Genomic DNA, 19,916 nt, shown 5'->3' with positions numbered 1-19,916 from the left:
GACATAGACATCTTTGGAGGGCCATTAGTCTGCCTACCACAAGCATTTTGTTTTGGGTTAATTGTTCCCCAACTAAGGCAAGACTCTGCTGAGTATTGTACTCATTATTCCACAAATTATGAAGTTTACCAGGCTGGTAGGAGCAGAGACTATTCCTGGCCCTGTATGAGGTCTGGGTGCTATTCTCTTTATTCTTTCTGATTGTTCTTTATCTAGACTCAGAAAGTGTCTTTTTGCATGTGCATTGGTCAGTACTCTGCTGAATACACAAAGGAACTCTCTGCTGATTAAGTTCTATCTGGGTATCCTTGGGTGGCTCAGTGGTTTAGCACCTGCCTTCGGCCCAGGGTATGATCCTGGAGTCCCGGGATTGAGTCCCACATCGGGATCCCTGCATGGAGCCTGCTTCTCCCTCTGCCTATGTCTCTGCCTCTCTCTCTCTCTCTTTGTGTCTCTCATGAATAAATAAAATCTTAAAAAAAAAAAAAAACTCTATCTGTGTGTAGCTCTCTTTCCTTAGTACTCTACCCTGTGCTTCTAGCAGAGTTGGATTCTGAAGACTCTTAGCTCTGTGTCCTCAACTCAGGCAGTTCACCAGCCTGGAAATTCTCAAGGAAGTCCACTTAGGCAATTAAAGGGTGCATTTCATTTGTTTCCCATATTTCAAGGATCACTGTTCTTTACTGCTTGGTTTCACTGAAAACCATTGTTTCATATATTCCGTCTGGATGGCTCATTGTTTTAGGTGGGAGGGTAAATCTAGTCCCTGTTATTTTGATGAGAAACAAAAGTCTCCTGGTTATTTTTGATTGGATATCAAATATTGTGACTGTTTACCTTGTTGACTGCAGCATGTCTTTGTATTCCTATAGATATTTCTTTTTTCTAAACATTTTATTTATTTGGTAAAGAGAGAACTAGTGCATGCAAGAGTGTGCACTAGTGGTGGGGAGGGACAGAGGCAGAGGAAGAAGCCGACTTCCTACGGACTCTGAGATCATGACCTGGGCCAAAATTAAGAGTCAGATGCTCAACTGACTGAGCCACCCCTTTGTGCTAGCTCTTAAGCATCCCATGTAAGTTCAGACCTCAGTAAGTATCCTTTGGGGAAAAGTAACAATGCATCTGAAGTCCCTCAAGTTTTCAAGTCATCCCTTTACCGCTACATGACACTAAGAGCTTTGTTGGTTTTACTTTATCCCATCAGATATCCTCTGCCTGGGCAAAGTTCAGTCTTCAGTCCATGCGCAGCATCAGCAACTGCTACAGGGAATAACTAGTGATCTCAGTTCATCTTGGACAGTTCTACCTTGTTTCATGAACTTGAGTTCATCTAGACCTGGTTGCTGCTATAGTTCTCTTTTATAGCTAGAAGTTCTAAGCTCAGTCTGGCTCTTTATATAGGTAGATCCCCGGATTGTCAAATTCCTCTATTCTGTCCCCAGATATCCTAACTCTAGGTCACTCTCCTAGATAACCTATAAACCAGATCTGCTAATTGGGGGAGAAACAGAAACACTATCTTCAGGTTGGCAGAAATGTTTCCATTTGTGGATAAAACAGAAAACCCCAAACATCCAAAATATCCTCAGCCTGTCTCCCGACCCCCCAAAATATTTTCTGAGATCCAACTGAATGCAACACCCTCCCACTACCTGATCTCAACACCTAACTTTTGTGTTGTGACCCAGAACTATTGTAATCTATAATGAAGATTTCTGGAAACAAGAACTAAGCTAGGGTATAGGTCATAGTTTTGAGGAATCAGTCGACCTGGGGTTAAGGCTTCCCCTAAGATCCAGCTACACAGGTCTGCAGTAATCTTGGTGGCTATTTCAGGGGCTTAGTATTCCTACCTGATGTTCTTATCATAATCTATCAGGAAGGTGGGCTTTGGAAGCTGTAGTGAAGTTAAACTAGTTCAGAAGTAGTAGAGAAGTTTGTTAAAACCTGCTTATGGTTTAAACATATCATAAATCATATGGACTTTAGGTCTTCTGACAGAGAACCTTGCCCTGCTCCCTAGGAAGTCAATGAAAAGAGAAAACTCTCATGACAGAAGTCTCCCTCGGAGCACAATTGAGTGCCTGAATAATTCTAACTGGTAGGAGAGCATGGAGAAAATTCATCTTGAGCCAGTGTAAGTGCCCTGGGGCCAAGGAATGTGTTGAGGAAAGAGAGGAGGTACTCAAGACTTGCATATGTTCTGCTGGATGGAGGGGAGAGATTCAGGATGTCTTTGAACATCCTGTGTTATAAGTGACAGGACAGAGGACAAGGGGACTCTGGAAGGAATTTAAGACCCCAGCCAAGTGGGCCAGAGAGAAATGCTTCAGGAAGCACACACCAATGCAAGTTTGGGCTTTGATAGAATTCTGATGCCATGCCATTTCAGTGACCAGGGTGCATGTTTAGGAGAGCATTCTGTCAGAGGCTAGTCCACATCACATCTGGCACTGTGCCTTGTCTGCAGTTAGTTTTTGATCTGCTCCTGGGGGTTGAGGTTAAGGTTTGTTCTGTTTCTGCAACCACCAGTCTTCATCACTTGCCCCACTTCACCCCTTCATACTTCACTTCTCTATCACCTCCTCTACTCTTTTCGCTAACCACTCCCAGTGTCCTTTCTCTGGGTCTCCCTCAAAGAAATTTAACCCATGTTAGATGCTGTAGAGTGGCAAATACAGTGGAGTCTATGTTGTTTTAGGAAAAGTCCAGAGGTCAGCTATGTAAGAACTCTGTGAAATAAAGCGATGGAAGCCAAAATTATCCTGTTTCCATCAAGAACAAAGCCATTCAAGGAGAGTGATTTTCTGTCAGAATGAAGCACATAATCTGCTTTCATATATAGTGAAGTATCTGTCTGATAGTAAGAATAAGTAGGGAGGATCCTCATCCTGGATGTGCATTTGAATCATCTGGGGGCTTTAATACAGATGCCTAGATCCCATATCAGATATTTCCATTTAATTAGGGATGAAGTAGTTGATGGGACATCAGTATTTTTACAGAACCTGCATAGGTGGTATGAATGTACAGATAGGGGTGAAAACCCTTAGTCTAGGGTCTCAGCAAATCTAGCACAGTGTAACAGCTAAGTATGCAGATTTACAGAACATGCCAAATTTCACATCACTGAGTTTGCATTCCTTTAGTTAATAATGGCATAGCCTGGAACAAAAAGAGGAGAAGTAGCAGATGGATGATTTGTGTCCTACACCTACAACTTCTCTCTTTACCCAGAGGTGTTTGTGTGGTTCTGAGACTACCAAAGCAGATAGATCTTTATAATATAATTAGTGACCCATGAAGAACTCAAGTATTATTGCTGTATAATACTTTATTCAACAGTTTTATGGGAAAAAACCTCACATTTCTGTATGTGTTACATCACATAGTCCAGTAACAAATTACATTTGGGGAAAAGCTTTAAAATCCATTCTTGTATGCCAATCCTTTGTGGAATACTGAGAAGCAGCTCTGTACCTCAGCACTTAAAGGTTACAAAAAGCACCATTTAAAGGAGGATTCACGTATTTAATTCTCTTCCAAATTATAGTCTTATTCCCCTTTTATGAGAGCTGCACTCATCCAAAATGCTTCAGTGAAATAATAACTAGCATCCTCCAATCTACCAAAATTCAAACAAGTCTCACATATGGGGCCCAGTGTGGAGATTAGGACTAACTGACATCAGTGAACTTTGGCTGTTCTAAAACTGTAACCTAGGTAAGGTAAATAAATGTTCAGTGAATAGGAACAGAAAAGAAGATGATCTGATCAAATACATAATATAATACTTATGGTAGGTAGGTATCCTTCGACCATTTAACCTGACTACAAAATCCACAGTGTTTGGCATTTCACAGCAATCTTACTGCAAAAGCACTGTGCTACACACGATTAATTCAACTCCAACTAGTGTTGGAACTAATAAAAGACTTCATTTTTAATGAAACAAATCACTTCAAAGCACAATAGAGAAAAGCAAATCAAGACAAAGTCCACATTTGAATCCTATAGGGATTCCATTGCTAAGAATTGGATTTCTTAAGTAACAGACTCTTGAGATTTCTGTCTCTCTTTTCCTTCTTCTTATAGTTTTAAAAAATAGATTTGGCCCTTTTACTCCAAAAATTTGGGTTCACTGCAGAAACAAGAGCCCCTCAACCTTCCACTATGATGGGTGCTTATGGAGAAACAAATGCCTAGATCTAGAGTCTCCGTAACCCCTACCACTCCCAGGTGTTCTATCCCATGGAGCTAGCAGTCCCTGATAGAAGACCACAAGGACTTGGCTGTAAGGATGAGCCCAAATAATGTGCGAACAAACTGTGCTATCTGCTCATAAGCCTATGCCCCGAATCACTAGAACACGAGGACTTAGAAATCTCTGAGAATATTTTGCAAACACATACAACATAGACTATTGCATATCATTGCATATGAGGTCAAAATTTTAAAAGCCCTATTTCCCCAGTTAGAAGCAGAGATTTCTATCATTAGTATGTCTCCTTCATTTATACCCAGATTAATATAAGCACAGTCTGGAGGTAACACTTCATTCCAACTTAACTTCATTTTAGCAGCATACACAGAGTACTGACACTTTGCAAAGGTTTTATCTCAGATCCACTAGGTATACAAGAGACAAGAAATAATTGTAGGGAGGCCTGGGTTTGTATGATTCTCTCAGAATCTCTTCTTGGATTCTTCTTTTACAGGGTTTCTCTACCATATAAGCATTGTTAAAAAAAAAAAAAAAAAGCCAACACTCAAGGCCAGGTATGCCCATAGTGGGTGTTACAGAGTGACCCAATCCCATTCAACTCTAAGCTTCATGCAAGCTAATAACCATGACCATTACCAGCAAAATGACTAACATTTGTTTTAGGTAATGTTTGACCTGAGACTCTAGTAAAGTCAGTTTTACAAACGAAGGTAAAGCAGAATATAGAAGAAAGGGTAGAGACAAGGAAAAAGAGACAATGGGATGCTTTATACAGTAGGTTCTGTACACGGAGATACAAGGATACCAGTATGTTATATCTCATTTAATTAACAACAACAAAAAGGCTATTTTTAGTTCTGAGTTAAGCCTTTAATTTTCTAGTATCTTCCTCAGCTCAGTCACTCTTCCTTTTCCCCACAACCCCCAAATCATGCTGTAGTCCTTGAAGGATTAGCCCTCCTAAAGAGTGATTTTCTAACTCTTCTTTGACTCTGTGAAACTCCTATAAGCAAAAAAACCCACAGAAAAGTAAACTTTTTTTAAAGGCTAAAAGAGCAGGGTTTTTTTTTTTCTGCCTTTATTCATTTTCAAAATCTGCCAATCTCTCTTCTGCAGAAAATAAACTATCCCTTTAACTAACATAAAAGAATGAGTTGGTTATACTCTGGGCTACCTTCCTCTTTCCCTCTCTACCTTCTGGAACTGTTTCTTAGGGACAGACTATGTGTGATAGGGCTTCTCAGGGCCATAGGGTATATTAGCAGGGCAGAGAAGGAACAGTGCTGAAGGAGGCATCACCCAGTTGCCTTTGCCAGTCTTCTTCTATACTGGCTGGTAGGCGCTCATTTCACATTTGGCTGGGAGATTACCTAAGAATTTAGAAGACTGACCCTTTTTGCACATATCCAGATTTGGAAGATATGAAGACTACAAGCACCAAGACCTAGTGTCACTGGAGCCAGAGCTAGTTCACAGAAGCCTCTTGCCTGAGAAACTTTTCCTGTCCCACTCTACTGATACATCTGTGTAAAAATTTTAATACAGAACACATAGGCAATTATACTTCAATACTGTTGACAAGAAATAGTAGTGTAACAAAATCCTCCATGTAACAAGAATTTGAATTCTCCTAAGTAGCCCACTTATTTAATGGGTATTGGAAAAAACAATAGTATAACTAAAGACAATGTAGATCCTGAGAGTACATTAGGATTCGGCCTGGATTTTTAACACACCACTCAAAAAGTGCTTGGGACCCTAAAAGGTTTCCCACAAGAGCTTTTTACTGCAGAAGGGTCCTTGAGTGGCTAAAGCAGTACCTACTCTCATCAGGTAACCCTCAAAGCACTCAGCAATTTACATTCCCAGCAAAACCACCCCAGTGCCCTACTGCCTCCATCCCAGCATCTAAGGTCTACACACCCAAAGACAACTGTATAATCAGCTTTGAATAGGAAAGACAGGAGGTAGCTAAACTGACCTATGGGCGCCCTTTTGGTGTGGCTGGACACATCCTAACAGTCCAGGTATCTATCGAGCATCAAGTTTGGCCTCCTTCAGTGTTAAGTGTTTTGATTTGCATTTATCTGTAATAGAAGAGCCACAGATACTTGGGAAAAAGTTTTATCTCTGAACCCCAAGACTGGATTGGATAGCTACTTTTCATTCCACAAATGAAAATCATTGACCCCACTTCTTCATCAAACACTTTTAAAAAAGAAAAAAAACGATCCCGTTTGTACTTGGTGCAGGGAAGCAATAATGTTCATGGTTAGGAATCCTGGGGGGATTTTCTTGCTTCTTGGCCTATTGAGTCTCTAAGTTGAAGGATCTTTTTAGGGGCACCAAATGAGCCTGAATTTGTATCTAGAACAGTGTTCAGCATAGTGACATGCACAGGGTTGGCCACATTAATGTCAGATTGCAGAAGGCTTGACTACTTACTACTTTCTTGTTGAAGAAAATCTTGGGAACCATTTATCAAGAGCCTAAAATTTTCCTATTCGGTCTCTTAAGAACAATGAAAAGGCATTTTTTAATTAAAGAAAAATGTAGGCACATAAAAATCTCCCAAGGATGAAAGACATTAAAGTTTTCCTTGGTATCACTCCTACCTTCAATGCTATCTGTGAAAGAAAATATGGAAGCAGGGCCAGGCCTGGTGGGAAAACCTATGGGAATGCGCTGGGACAGCCTGAGCCATGATGGCACTAAGCTAAAACAAGGAAGTCAACCTTCTGCACTCTGCCTTTCCTATAATGCTGAGACATATTTTCCTTATTAGGAATTAAAACAAGTGGTAACAAAGTGGCCCAGGCCTATGCTGGGCAGAAAAGGAGACTTTCTGTCAGCCCTAGTCTGTGCTGTAGGTCACGTCTCACATAGCTTTGGAAGAAGGGGTCACTTGCCAGTGAGTTTTGTGTTAGGAAAGGGATAATGATCTGAAGGTTATCAAAGCAACAAGTGAAGTGAAATGAAAAGAAAAAGGGTTCCTGCGGGGCATCTGGTATAAAAAGCACAGGTTGTGCCACATACTCTAGGAATACAGAGAACCCATGCAAGAAAAGCTGCCCCTGAAAGGAGGGCAGATGTCTGGCACGAGCCCATCCCTTGGAAAGCTAAGGTAGCAGTAGAATCTCTACCCAACAAGGATCCTGAGAGTTGGCTCTTCATTCATTCTAGGAAAAAAGCTTCCTTTAATGGTTCTTCCTGCAGCTCCCCCAAACTGGTCTTGGCGAGGCCCCATAGGCAGAGAGAACACATCTAGCTAGGAGGCTTCCATTAACTTTCCTCTCATAGATGTATATATATATGTCTATATATATATATATATAATTTTTTTTCTTAAAAATAAATTCCATGAACTCATAAAGCTCTCGTCTGCAATCAAATGCAAAAGCAGAGCATCCTACTCAAAGGCTCTGAAACACACATATCAGCCTCAAAGCAAATTAGCCTTCCAGTCTTAAGTAAGACTGATCCAGTCCAGAAAGGCAAGGGAGGTGCTTCTCTTAAATCCTGGGAGCCAGGAAGGGATCCCTTCAGATAGGCTTGTACAGCAGAGTAGTGACATACTTCTTCTTGTAGCGATGGGTTGCACTAAGGACCATCACACTGTCCTGCAAGGGAAAGAAAACATGCAGCTAATTCGTTAGTTCGGATGATAAGCGGCTCTTCCCCAGCCATCAGTCCCTCAGTCTGTCACATTTAACAGAGACAGTTGATATTACAGAAACAGGTTGGTTTGGGAGTCAATTCAACTTAAATTCCAATCCTGACTTCTCTATTGTGGCCCTGAGTAATCTACTTATGCCTTTAAGCCTTTTTTCTCATCGTGACAAAGGACAACACCTACCATGAAGGTGGCTCTGATGATTATATGAGAGTATCTGGCACAGTATCTGACACATAATAGGTGAAGAAATATTAGTCTCCTACCTCACTTCTTTCCCCACTTCAAAATTGAATATTGGGCTTAAAACTAGCATGGGAAAAAAAAAATATCCTGACATTAATTTTTAGAAGGAAGTCTAAAATGCAATGAGAAGAAATGGTAGTGATCCTTCCTCCCCACCCATTTCCAAGCCCCAAAGCAGGTCTGATTTCCACTTAATACCAGGGATGGACTTAAAAAGTTCGTTCTAATCAAAAGGAGACTCAGGAATCCCTCTACATCCTTGAACAAAATGGACCCCAAAAACTTCTTTGGAAAGACACTCAATCCGATGGATCAACTCCAAACAGCCTAAACAATCTGACAGAACCAGGAATGGGTCAAGGCCAAGCTGAATCACAGTAATCAAGACCTGGACCTGGGTTAGAACCAATATGAAGAGTAAGAGGTACTCTTTTCCTGGCTGTGTTAGCTCAAGAGTATGACATGGGAGATGGTAGCCCTGTGAGAGTATCAGTTGATAGCCAAGGAGCAGTTACAGGAGGCAATAATCAGTCTGATCCCACGGAGCTCCAGGAAATCCAACTGAGAAACCAATGCATCTTCCCATTTTCCCATATGCTGTATTATCTACAATGAATGCTTCTCAGATTAACCTTCTATGACCAGACTATGCTGGTCATAGCTTAAATATGACAGAAGTTAGGCAGGTAAAAAATTCAACTCCAGGTAGGGTTTGATAGAGATGAGAAGCAGGTGAAAGAAAGACCTACTTGGAAAGACCTGAAGCAGTGATCTCTAGGAAAGAACATGGAATGAGGACAGGAGGACCTCCGTCCTCTCTCTGGTACTTACTGGCATTATGACCTTCTCTGAGCCTTATTTTCTTTTATCTATAAAACAGGGGTTAAAAATAATACTTACCCACAAGGTTATTACAAAAATTAAATTCAGTAATATATATTTGAAAAGTACTACATAATCTGCTAAAGATAGCTCTATCAGTGATCTCTCTAATCAGGATGCACATCTAAGAAATATAAGCAGCTTAAAAAACAATTACTGGGGATCCATCCTAGATGCACTTATTCAGAATCTCTGGGGAGGTAGGCTTTGAATGGTAGTTTTACAAATTTCCCAGGTGATTGTGATGATAATCAGCCTAGTCCAGTAACTACAGAGCTCATAAACCTATGAGCTATAAAACCTCATTCCAAAAGCCAAACCACAAAAACATGACAAGATTGAATGTGTATTTTCAACCCAGACTCTAAAGCATGAGAGAAACTAAAAAGGACTCTAGAATTGGAGGGGACAGAGCAAATTTGGTCACATTTCTCCTTTACCTGGTGCAGAAAACGATGGAGCCAGTGAGTGTATATGACTGAAGAACCCAAAAGCAGCTCACATCCACCTTTAAAAGTCAAATGTCTAAATCACATTCAAGCAGTCTCTGAACTAGAGGATAAACTTGCTTTGTCTGCAAATGAAATCCTAGTGCTAATGAACTCTAATTTAATTGAGTAGGTCGTACAAAGGTTATAGCTATCCAAAAAGAAAGCAGGAAGAAAAAAGTTCATTCAGTCACAGGGCAATTCAGCTAGCCAGAACATCGGGATAGGGACTAAGATTAAAAACAAACAAACAAAAAACCCATCTACTAGTTTAAAAAAAAAAAAAAGAAACTTCTTTTCCTATAATTTGACCATTACAGCCAGCTTTAGCATCAGTGAGGTAGCAGGGCAAGTAACCACCGGAGAACATCTGTTACCCTTGCCTTCCCATTTTGGGAAGAGCCAGGCCCACCACTTACCTTAATGGACAATGCATAGAGATGGTTCAGCATAACATGATTGGGCTCAGGAAGCAAGGCTGGGTCACACTAAGGAGGAAAAAAAAAAAAAATCACTGACTAAGGTTAAATGCACAGTTTTAAAGCAAACAGTTTACTCTTCCTTAGAGCTCTTTGGAACTGTTGAGAAACTCTATACTAGAATATGTATTTCTTTTAAATAATACACTCAACCTAATATATATCAATCATTATGTTCTCATTACAGAGAATTAGGAAATTCTGAGTCCAGGGCAGAAACTCTGTACTTTCGCTTCTATTTATCTCCCTTAACAGAGCTAAAACAAAAATCTTGACCACAACATATATAGATTTGTGTTAAGAGGCAAAAAATAATCTTAGTGGGAATCAAGTAAATTGACTAGAGATGTAAATTATATGGACCAAAAAAACCCAACCCAAACCCCTTATACTCCTTTTGTATATCCCCAGATGGTGAGTGTGCCTTATCTTGTGTTGGAACAGAAGTCCCAGAAATTGATTCTAGCAATCCATGGCTCTGGGCCTAGGCCCAGACGATAACTATGACTTTTGATATCAGTACCTGGACAAGTCACAATTCAGACTTGGAAAAAGGAATCTTTAATGCTATTGATATGTATGATTTATATTCTCAACACAGCTTTGTAATAATCCCAACCTTTAGGATTACTAACTTTGGCTCAAACAGTCCTAGTAACACCAACATGCCCCAGCAATTCTCTTAGGATACTCACAGAAATATTAGTGTCCTTGTTAAGAATAACTTGAAGAAGGTGAGGAGGTAGGATGGGTGGGGATTTGAATCTCTCCTCGGATCGAAATACATACATTTCTTGACCATAAGGCCCTGGGGGAGAGCTGGAAAGGTCTGGAAGATATTTATCCAAATATAAGAGAAAATTGGAGAGCCAGTAAAAATGTATGAAAAAACTGTCACTACATGGCAGCTAATATTAAATATGGTAGAAGTCATCGATCATATACTTGTAACCTGCTGGGTCTACCATGTAAGACAAAGAAAGAGTCTGAGTTATCCTGAACGTGGACCCTGAAATTCTTCAACATGGCAACATGATGTGGAGGTCAGAGGAGGAGATGAGGAGTGAAAGACGTAGGTTCAGAGAAGAGCTACTCTATTTATCAATTGTATAACCTGCGACAAGTCCTTTTACTACAGTCAGTTTCTTCATTCATAAACTGACAATAATAATCCCTATCCTATTTCACAATGTTTTTACAGGAATCAAATGAGTTAGCAGATATGACAATGCTTTGTAAACTGTCAAAAGATGTGAAAAAATTAGTTTTTTCCTTTTTTCCACCCAAGCAACAAACAACAAGGGTATCAACTCTAAGACTGCTGACATTACAATGATTGCAACAATGACGACAAGACTACTAACAATGTAGTAGTTGTTAGGGAAATGTAAATCAAATACCACTCTACACTCATTAAAATGGCTATGATAAAGGACACAATAATAATTGGTGGTGAGGCTGTGGAGAAATTGGAACCTTTTTACTATCCCCATTGCTGGCAGGAATGTAAAATGGTGTAGCAGCTTTGGAGAACAATTGGGTAATTCCTCCAAAAGTTAAAATAAAGCAGTCATAGTCTTGGGAAATGAAAACATATGTCCACACAAAGACTTGACCACAAATGTTCAGAAGAGCACTGTTTATACTAGACAAAAAGTAGAAATGATCCAAATATCAATCAGTTAATGAATGGATAAACAAAATCACATATCCATTCAGTGGAATTTTATTCAGCCATAAAAAGGAGTGAAGTACTAATACATATTACAACATGGATGAACTCTGAAAACATGCTAAGTGAAAGAAGCCAAACACCAAAGACCACATATTGTGTGATACTATTTATATGAAAAGTCCAAAATAGTTAAATCCATACAGATACAAAGTAAATCAGGAAATTGGGTGAAAGAGAGAAGAGAGAAATATCAAAAGTATGCTAGTTCTCTTTCTATATAATTTTGATTCTATATCTCTTGTTCACCAGTTGCTTCGCCAGAATCATATAATGCAAAAACGTAGAGCTGCAAGTGGTCTCATCATTTAATTCAGTATAATTAAACCCTTGTTAACCACTGCCCCACCAGTCAAGAAGAATGTTCACCTTTATTTTCTGAGCTTATATGATGAAAATATTTGCATGATTTTCATAAACAAACAATTACTATACTGCTGGTCTTTTAGAAGCTGCATAAACCACCCTTGTGCCCTGAGATTCTAATATGCTCCACTGAAGCTTGTGTCTCCTCAGCTGAGAATCACTGTGATTCTAAGCCTCTGATTTTAGTGATACGGAACTGAGAACCAGAAAGGTTGAAGACCAGTCTATGACTTCAAAGTTAGTGAGTAGCAGGCTTTGAACACACAAAGGCAAAGTGTGCTCACTGGAAATAAGGTGCCCAGTTCTTTAGATAGTTATAGCCTTTAATGTCGCATACTGAGATGGTAACTGTGGATGTGGTTAGCAAATCACTCTTCTGATGCTGGAGCAAATGTGATGAAAGCCATGGAAAAGTAACATTGGGAGAAACCAAAGGATACAGGTCTTTTCCTCTACCAAGAACATTTTTTTTAACCAAAACTTACAAAACTTCAGTTAACATATACACCACAGAGTTGTGGGGTTTTTGTAACCCTTTCTCCCCAAAGGCTGCCATAGTTAGAGGACTAAATAAAAATATACTGCCAGCCAACCTATCAAACTGGCAGGATTAAACTAATGCAGCTAAACAAGGCAAACTAAACAAAACTAGCCTGGGTTGGGTAAATTGTCAAAAGGTCAATGAAAACTTGAAATATTACCAGAAGTAGATTTTTAAACTATAAAGCACTTTGGTAGCTCATGAAAGAAAGGAAAAAATAGAAAATAAACTGTATCACATGGGGCAACCCCGGGTGGCTCAGCGGTTTAGTGCCACATTCAGCCCAGGGCCTGATCCTGGAGACCTGGGATAGATTCCCACGTCGGGCTCCCTGCATGGAGCCTGCTTCTCCCTCTGCCTGTGTCTCTGCCTCTCTGCCTCTCTCTCTCTCTCTGTGTGTCTCTCATGAATAAATAAAATCTTTTTTTTTTTTTAAGAAAAACTAAAGAAAATCCCTTAAAAAAAAAGGGGGTATCACATGTAACAAAGACACACATTCTGCTGAGACTTGTGTTACAGGCGTGGGGGGATGGATGGGGGGGAGAGAGAGAGAGAGAATTGAGTTATAATGTAAAACAAATGTCTTGCTGTAGATCCTAGTTAAAAAGTTTGAAATCATGGGGCACCTAGGTGGCTCAGTTACCCTTTGGCTCAGGTCATTATCCCAGGGTCCTGGGAGAGAGACCTGCATAGGGATCCCTACTCAGCCGGGAGTCTGCCTCTCCTTCTCCATCTCCCTCAGCTCATGCTCTCTCTCACTGTCTCAAATAAATGAAATCTTTTTAAAAAGCTTTTCAATCAAATACACTGAGATTTCTTTTCTCTCAGAGAAGGAGATCTAAATGTTTAGAGGAAAAATATACATATATGTACATATAACGCATATATGATTCAGAAGATTCTTGAGGAGAAAATGAAGACAAAAACCACTCTTAGGAAAAAACTTGCATTGTAAGAAAAACACATTAAGAAAGAGCAAATACTACAAAATTACCTCGACAAGATGTCTCCGAGCTTTCCATTGAATCTAGTTTTAAAGCATCAAACACCTCAAAGTCAGATTTCTTGACATGGATCAAATTGTTAATTGTGCCAAGCTGACTGGTAACCACAGGCTGAAACAACGAATGGAAAACATTCATAAACCCTGTTTTAATTCATCGCTTCCATCTAACTCTCCTATTTTAAAAAATGATCATACTTAGCACCTCCATCTTTAATCAAGAGAGAAATCCTCCAGTGTAGGAGCCCATCAATCCTGACAGGAATGATGTTTGATACCAAAGGGAGTAACAGCCAAAAGAACATAGTTAAGATAATGGCTACCCTTGGAGATCAAGACCTTACCTCTGACGGATCATGAACCCACTGTCCATCCACGAAAAACTTGTACTGGTGCTCTCCCTCAGGGAGGTCTAAGATGGCAACAAAGTCATTATGGCTACAGAAGAAAACACAAAGTTAACAGGCCAAGTTCCTGTTAGAAAACAGAATGCAAATATAAAAACCATGAGACATTCACAACTTCATACCAATGATCTCCCACAACCCTAAGTGATTGTTACCCATGGAATAAAAATAATTTATAGACTCATTCTCCTTATCTGTATCACCTTGAGCATATATTTGCCAGCCCATCCCAATAACTTTAGTTCTTAATTAATATCTGGAAAAGAATAATAGATGTTAATCCCCCAAAATGGTTCACCTTAGTGCAACTAATTTGCTTTAGGAACAGATCCCTCACAAGTGTAAATAAGATAGCAGGTAGCTTCAGAATACAGAAGTGCCTCAAGATACCCCTTCCAAATTTTGGTGAGCCTTTTCTGAAAAAATGACCTATATATAAATGAAGAGCCATTCTGATTAACAAGTAATTCATTATTGCTCTACAAGCAACAATTCACATTATTACCTAGAACATCATGTGTTTTGTTTTAGTGCAGAAGTCACAGCAAGTGGACTCAGCCAGTTACAGATGACTTCCCACAAGCATAGACAGGACTTGTGTTAACACAGTCCTAAAGAATGTACCCACAAAGTGAATAAGTTCCCCTGAGGTAATGATATTCCAATCAGTAAAACATCTCTGACTCACTGAGATTTAAAAAAAAAAAAAAAAAAGGTCACAGATGTAGTTATTGGTCACAGAAAATATTCTAGAGAGAGTCCCTAGCTGGTGAAGAGGAGTAGTCCAGCCAGGTCTCTCTCCTGAGAAGGGAAATCAGGTCCCTACTCCTGGACCCTGTAGACTCAACCAAGAACACTTGTCTTCACCTCTTAATCAGTGGAATCTTGGTGCTCCAATTGTTGAAGGACCCAGAGATGAAGACCTCTTTGCCTCCTTCAGACCATCGGATAACAGTGGGCCGAGCCTGCTGTGTGGGCTTTACGGAGTCCTCCAAATCCTGTTGCCATGATACAAACTCTTTGTCCCCAGGGAGCTGTAAGAAGGATTAGGTCATCCCTAAATTGTGACCCAGGAATTCTTAAAAGGTCACTCTCCTCCCTAGGGCAGAGAGGGGTGCTATGTTTCTGGTAAGAATCAATAATCCTTGAAATTAGCAGCTGAATCAGATTTTGAACAAACTATAGAAAAATAAGTCATCTAGGACCCAAATGGTCAAACAGCTTATGCTCAGGGGTTGACCAAATCACAACCTAACTTTAGAGTCTGCATGTATCACTCACCCTTTCAGAGCCTTCGGATCTCCCTTTAAAACAAGTTGGGGGAGGGGGTGTGCTTACTCCCAGTTACCAGATCAACCCACAGGCAGGCAATTATGATATACTTCTGAGTACCTCTTAAGAGAAAAAAATAAGAAAAAAAGTATGTTTCCATAAAAAGCAATGAACTCGGCCATGTATTTTTCATACGTAAGTATGATCAGCTCTCAATTATCGGCAAGTTAGAGATACTGTAATTCGTAAATAATTAATAAACTTCATTTTAGCTAATAGGTTACAAAAGGACATTAAAAGCATAAAAAAATCATGTATCATTGGTTTCTTAAATTTTGAGAAGTGGTTATAAATCTTGCTCACTCCTGCCAGGTATATACTAATTATTTCAGGAGTGAGGATGAAAACTCTGGACCCTCAAGAAACATCAGATCAAAAACATGGCTTTTGTTTAAGGAAGCTTCCTTTAACAAAAGCCGTTTCAATAGCAAATGAGGTCTGTAAGGATTCTAAAAAGAAAAAACAAATGAACTCCTTATTTAGTTTATTTTCATTACCATCCTTTAGAACAAAAGTTGGCAGAAGATGGTCAGTGAGCCAGATGCTTTTATACATAAACTTTTCTTGGAAAATTGCCACACTCACTCATTTACATATTTATCTACAGCTATTTTCATGCTATAGTAGCCAAACTGTTGTGATAGACACTGTATGGCCCACAAGGTCTAAAATATTTACTGTCTGGTCCCTTATAGAAAAAGTCTACTGATCCCCACTTCAGAATGGTTTAAATGACTTCGGTAAATAGGACTGTACTGTATCAAGTCAAAATGTCACCAAATAAAATAATGTGGGTTAAAAAAAAGGATTAACTTATTCACATGGGCTTTACTTTCAAAATGGCTAAGGTAGTCTACTTTCCATATTGTCTCTCAATATTCCTCAAAACTATACTAATGAGACACCAGTAACAGCATAAACTGAAGTAAACAGAGAATTGAAGGGACTTTCTCACCTTATGTAAGGAAGTGACTTAAGTGAAAACCTTGATCTCCATATTCCTAAAGGAATGCACCTTTGTCTGACTGGCTGCATTAGAATTACAAAAATTTTTACATATGCCTAAGAATAACTCAGATTCTGGTTTACATATGGGACCTAGGAACCTGTTTTTAAAAAGCTTCACAGAGAATATTATTACTGTGATTATGTTAAACAAAGGAAAAAACCTCAACTTTACAGATACATCCTAAAATATTTACAGATAAAATAATATTTGATAGGATGTCTGGAATTTGTTTCAAAATATTTGGTAGGGGGAAGTGGACTGGCATAGGCATGACATAAATTTGTTCAAATTTAATCATTGTTTAAACTGGGTGATGGGTATATAGGAGTTTACTATACTACTCTAACTACTTTGAAACATGGAAAATGTCTCTAATTTTCCATACAGTGTTTAAACAAATTTTAGGTGATTCTAATGTGCAAACAGGGTTGAGAACCACTGACCTAGTCCACTGAAGAGGACTGGCATTTGAAGCAATGTTGACCCCACTGCCACTGTTTCTATGAGTCACTTTGATGATTTAGTATTTTCAATTTCGAATTTGAAAGCTACAAACTATTAACATGCCCGGCTTTGGAAGAAAGCCCTTCCACATATGACACGACATTTCCGTGGCAGGCCTGAGTGCAGCTGACTAGCAGAAAGACCATTTACTCCAAGTTAAATTGTCAGCAAAATCATTATGAAAAGAGGCAAAACAATGAGAACTACAGTTTGAAAATATTTAAGTAAAACAATGAAGGAAGAAGTAAAGAGACTAGATTGAGAACTATAAAATTTTACATGTATAAGAGACCTTAGGAATTATCTGAACCAATTTTCTTACTCACAAATGGCAAGACTGGGGTTAGGGAAGGAAGGAACCAAAATAGGCTCCATTTCAGATGGAGCAACCTGGCTTTTATTCAGCACACCAATTATTGCAGTCAGAGTTTGACAAATACACTGTACTTAAATCCTGAGTCATTGACATAGGAAAAGGGTAAAATTAGGAGGTGGATCACCTTGAGAAAGCTTCTAAGGAAATTCAAAATGACTGGCTAGATGGCCCAAATGCTGAGAAAGAAGTTCTAAAGTGGGAGAAGGAAGAAAGGAATGGAGACGAAACCCCAAGATGGTGCTTTTAACCACCTTCACTTCTTTTTCTGTAGTTATGTTTTCAACTGGGATTCAAGAAAATAAACAGAATCCAAATTTCATGTGCTACCAATGGGGCAAATCATTTCTTTACTCCCTAAAACCCCAATTTGGTGAAAGGTTTGAAGTGATAAAAAAAAAAAAAAAACATCAAACACACCTGAATCTCCTCAATCCCTCCATTTTTTCTACTTCCTCCCACTCGGACTGCCTGGAGGGATTATTGTTATTTCATGCTGACAGCTCTAAATGGGACTAGAAATATTCGGATGGTAATCCCATTGCAGTCAACTCCATCTAATCTACGGGTGGGCACAAGTTGCCGCTTTTCTGGAAGTCCTTGGATTTGAGAGCAAGGTCTGCCTGCCCGGCAGCTGCGGGTTGTCCGTTTTCAGCGATGGTAACATCACGAATTCCTACTGGAAGAGGAGAAATCCTGGATCGTTTGCTCTCCCAGTTGACCAGTAGCTGGGTGTGAAGAAGGAAGCACCTCAGCCAACCGCAATATAAAGGATGAAATGAACAACTGAGCAGTCAGCCAAAGGAAGTCCTGTACTGATCTCCAAGACGAGGAGAAAGTATCAAATAGGCAAGTGGCTGCTGCTCACAATCCTGCCAAAGGGGAAGAGGATCCGAAGTGCTGGGTTCTTAGAGGAGCAAAAATGATACTGATACCTACAGGTTATCAGAAAAAAAGAAATTCGTTTGCCTACCTCAGGGTAAACCTGAGAAACTGTCTCAGATGATCAGCCACTCAGGCAACCTACCGTCTTTGAAGTTTTCTACCAGGGTCTATAGGGTTTACAACCCATAAACTCATCACTACTCTCCAAGAGGGCTCCTGCCTGTTCGGAAAACCGGGGATGGGTGTGTGTGTGTGTGTGGCGTTGTGGGGGGGGGGGGGACGACTCTACAGTCCCCATCGTAAAAATATGGCCAGCAGGTCAGGCGAACGACAGAAACCCCGCCTCTATAGTATTTCGAGGCAGCGCCGCAGGCGTCAGTTACCCTCCAACATCTCCGTCCCCCCCCCCCCCCCCACTCCCCAGCCCCATCCCTTTAATTCAGAAAACCGTAACGTAGGTCGGTGGGATGGGGAGGAGCCCGGAAGGGGAGGGGGGCTGGGCCGCCGGGGCGCGCGCGGGGAGGCTCACCTTGGGGTCCGGCAGGCTGAAGACGCTGGGGTCGTCCGTACTCCCCACCATGATCTTGTGCTCCTTGCCCGGCGCGTGGCCGCCGGCGCCCTCGGCGCGAGAAGCCTTGGCGCCGTGGCGCTCGCCAGCCACCCGGTCGCTGGTGGTGTTTCCCATGGCTGTAGCTCGAGTCGGGGGCCACCTGCCGGGGCGAACCACGCGGGGCTTTAACACCCGGCGGCCGCGTCAGGGGCGCCCCCCGCTCCGCCCCTGCGCCTGGGGACCCGGGCCAGGGAATCCCCGCCCCAGGGAAGCCGTGCCCGGGGTCCCCTCCTTCCTCGGCCTCCGGCAGCGCCCGCGGCCCCCCACCCCCCACCCGCCACCCGCCACCCGCCTCTCGACGCCCGCCGCTGGGGAAACCCGCTTCGGGGAACTCCCCGCATCCCCGCGTTCACTGCCCGGGGGCGCCCCCACCCCAGTCACCTCCCGCGATGCTCTTCCTCCTCCCCTAGCCACTCGCGAGATGGCTGTTCTGCGGTTACGTCCACCAATAAAGTTATTGAAATTGAAGCCGCGCCCCGGGCTGGAGATCCGGGTTTCCTCCTAAAATGGCTACGAGGCCAGGGGCGCCAGGCCCGCCCCGCGCGCGTTCCCTACGGCCGCGCGGCGACGGCTCCCGAGCTCGCGGCCTCTCTAGCCGCCGCCGCCGCCGCCTCGGTGGTGGGCAGCCTCTCGCGCCAGGCGGGGGCGCCCGCTCCGCGTTGGCCTCGGGCTGGGCGGGGCGGGGCGGGGCGCGGGCTCCGCCCACCCGACCCAGAATCCCTGGCGCGGTCAGCCGCGGGCCGGCCTTCCGGAGCAGACGGGCTCCAGGGACCGCAGGGCCGCCTCCCGGCCTCAGGCGCTCCGTACCCGGAGAAGCGGCGCTGCCTCCTTGCCGCCCGCCTCACCGGGCTTCAGGTTAAACAGAACGTTCTCTGGGCAACCCGGACAGGTGGGTTCCTCCAGGGATTTAGAAACAGAATTTCCTCCTGGAATCAGAAGGAAGTAGTGGCGACTGCTTGAGGTACCTTCCAGCTGGCTGCGGTGGGGAGCAGCCTCGACTGGGGCCCCAGTGAGGAAGGAGTAATTAGGCGAGAAACCTTGACAGATGCGTGAAACTGGTCTGAAGAGGAGGAGAAAGCTATTCTGAGCTAAGAAACCGCGAATGCAACGAGCAACCCCAAAAGAAATGCCATTTGAGGAAGACCAACAAGAAGAGAA

General features: G+C 41.8%; 1 protein-coding gene and 1 long non-coding RNA gene across 17 annotated transcripts in view; one reads left to right on the top strand and one right to left on the bottom strand.

Moving 5' to 3' along the window:
- PRKAB2 (protein kinase AMP-activated non-catalytic subunit beta 2) overlaps positions 1–19,308 on the bottom strand; it is a 29,044-nt gene extending 9,736 nt beyond the window's left edge. For 2 of the 14 annotated variants that reach the window (XR_012004095.1, XR_012004094.1), the window contains exons 1-9: positions 19,140–19,308; positions 18,678–18,858; positions 14,913–15,079; positions 13,983–14,076; positions 13,630–13,750; positions 10,692–10,825; positions 9,937–10,005; positions 7,805–7,848; positions 6,210–6,315 (exon numbers count right to left, since the gene is read on the bottom strand). Coding sequence is in view for 9 of the 14 variants with exons in the window: in XM_072769499.1 (XP_072625600.1) it covers positions 7,839–7,848; positions 9,470–9,537; positions 9,937–10,005; positions 10,692–10,825; positions 13,630–13,750; positions 13,983–14,076; positions 14,913–15,079; positions 18,678–18,833 (819 nt within the window). In the remaining 5 variants the exon portion in view is untranslated. The other 12 variants (XR_012004092.1, XR_012004091.1, XR_012004093.1 and 9 more) reach the window with 11 other exon arrangements.
- A 66-nt stretch (positions 19,309–19,374) lies between these two features.
- LOC140601037 (uncharacterized) overlaps positions 19,375–19,916 on the top strand; it is a 63,213-nt gene continuing 62,671 nt past the window's right edge. The window contains exon 1 of one of the 3 annotated variants that reach the window (XR_012004096.1): positions 19,375–19,647. This is a non-coding gene — a long non-coding RNA (uncharacterized lncRNA). The remainder of the gene's footprint in view (positions 19,648–19,916) is intronic. The other 2 variants (XR_012004098.1, XR_012004097.1) reach the window with 2 other exon arrangements.

This window comes from Canis lupus, chromosome 12 (genome assembly GCF_048164855.1).
Source record: "Canis lupus baileyi chromosome 12, mCanLup2.hap1, whole genome shotgun sequence".
NCBI classification, from domain to species: Eukaryota; Metazoa; Chordata; class Mammalia; order Carnivora; family Canidae; genus Canis; species Canis lupus.
This window is presented reverse-complemented; position numbering and strand designations above follow the sequence as displayed.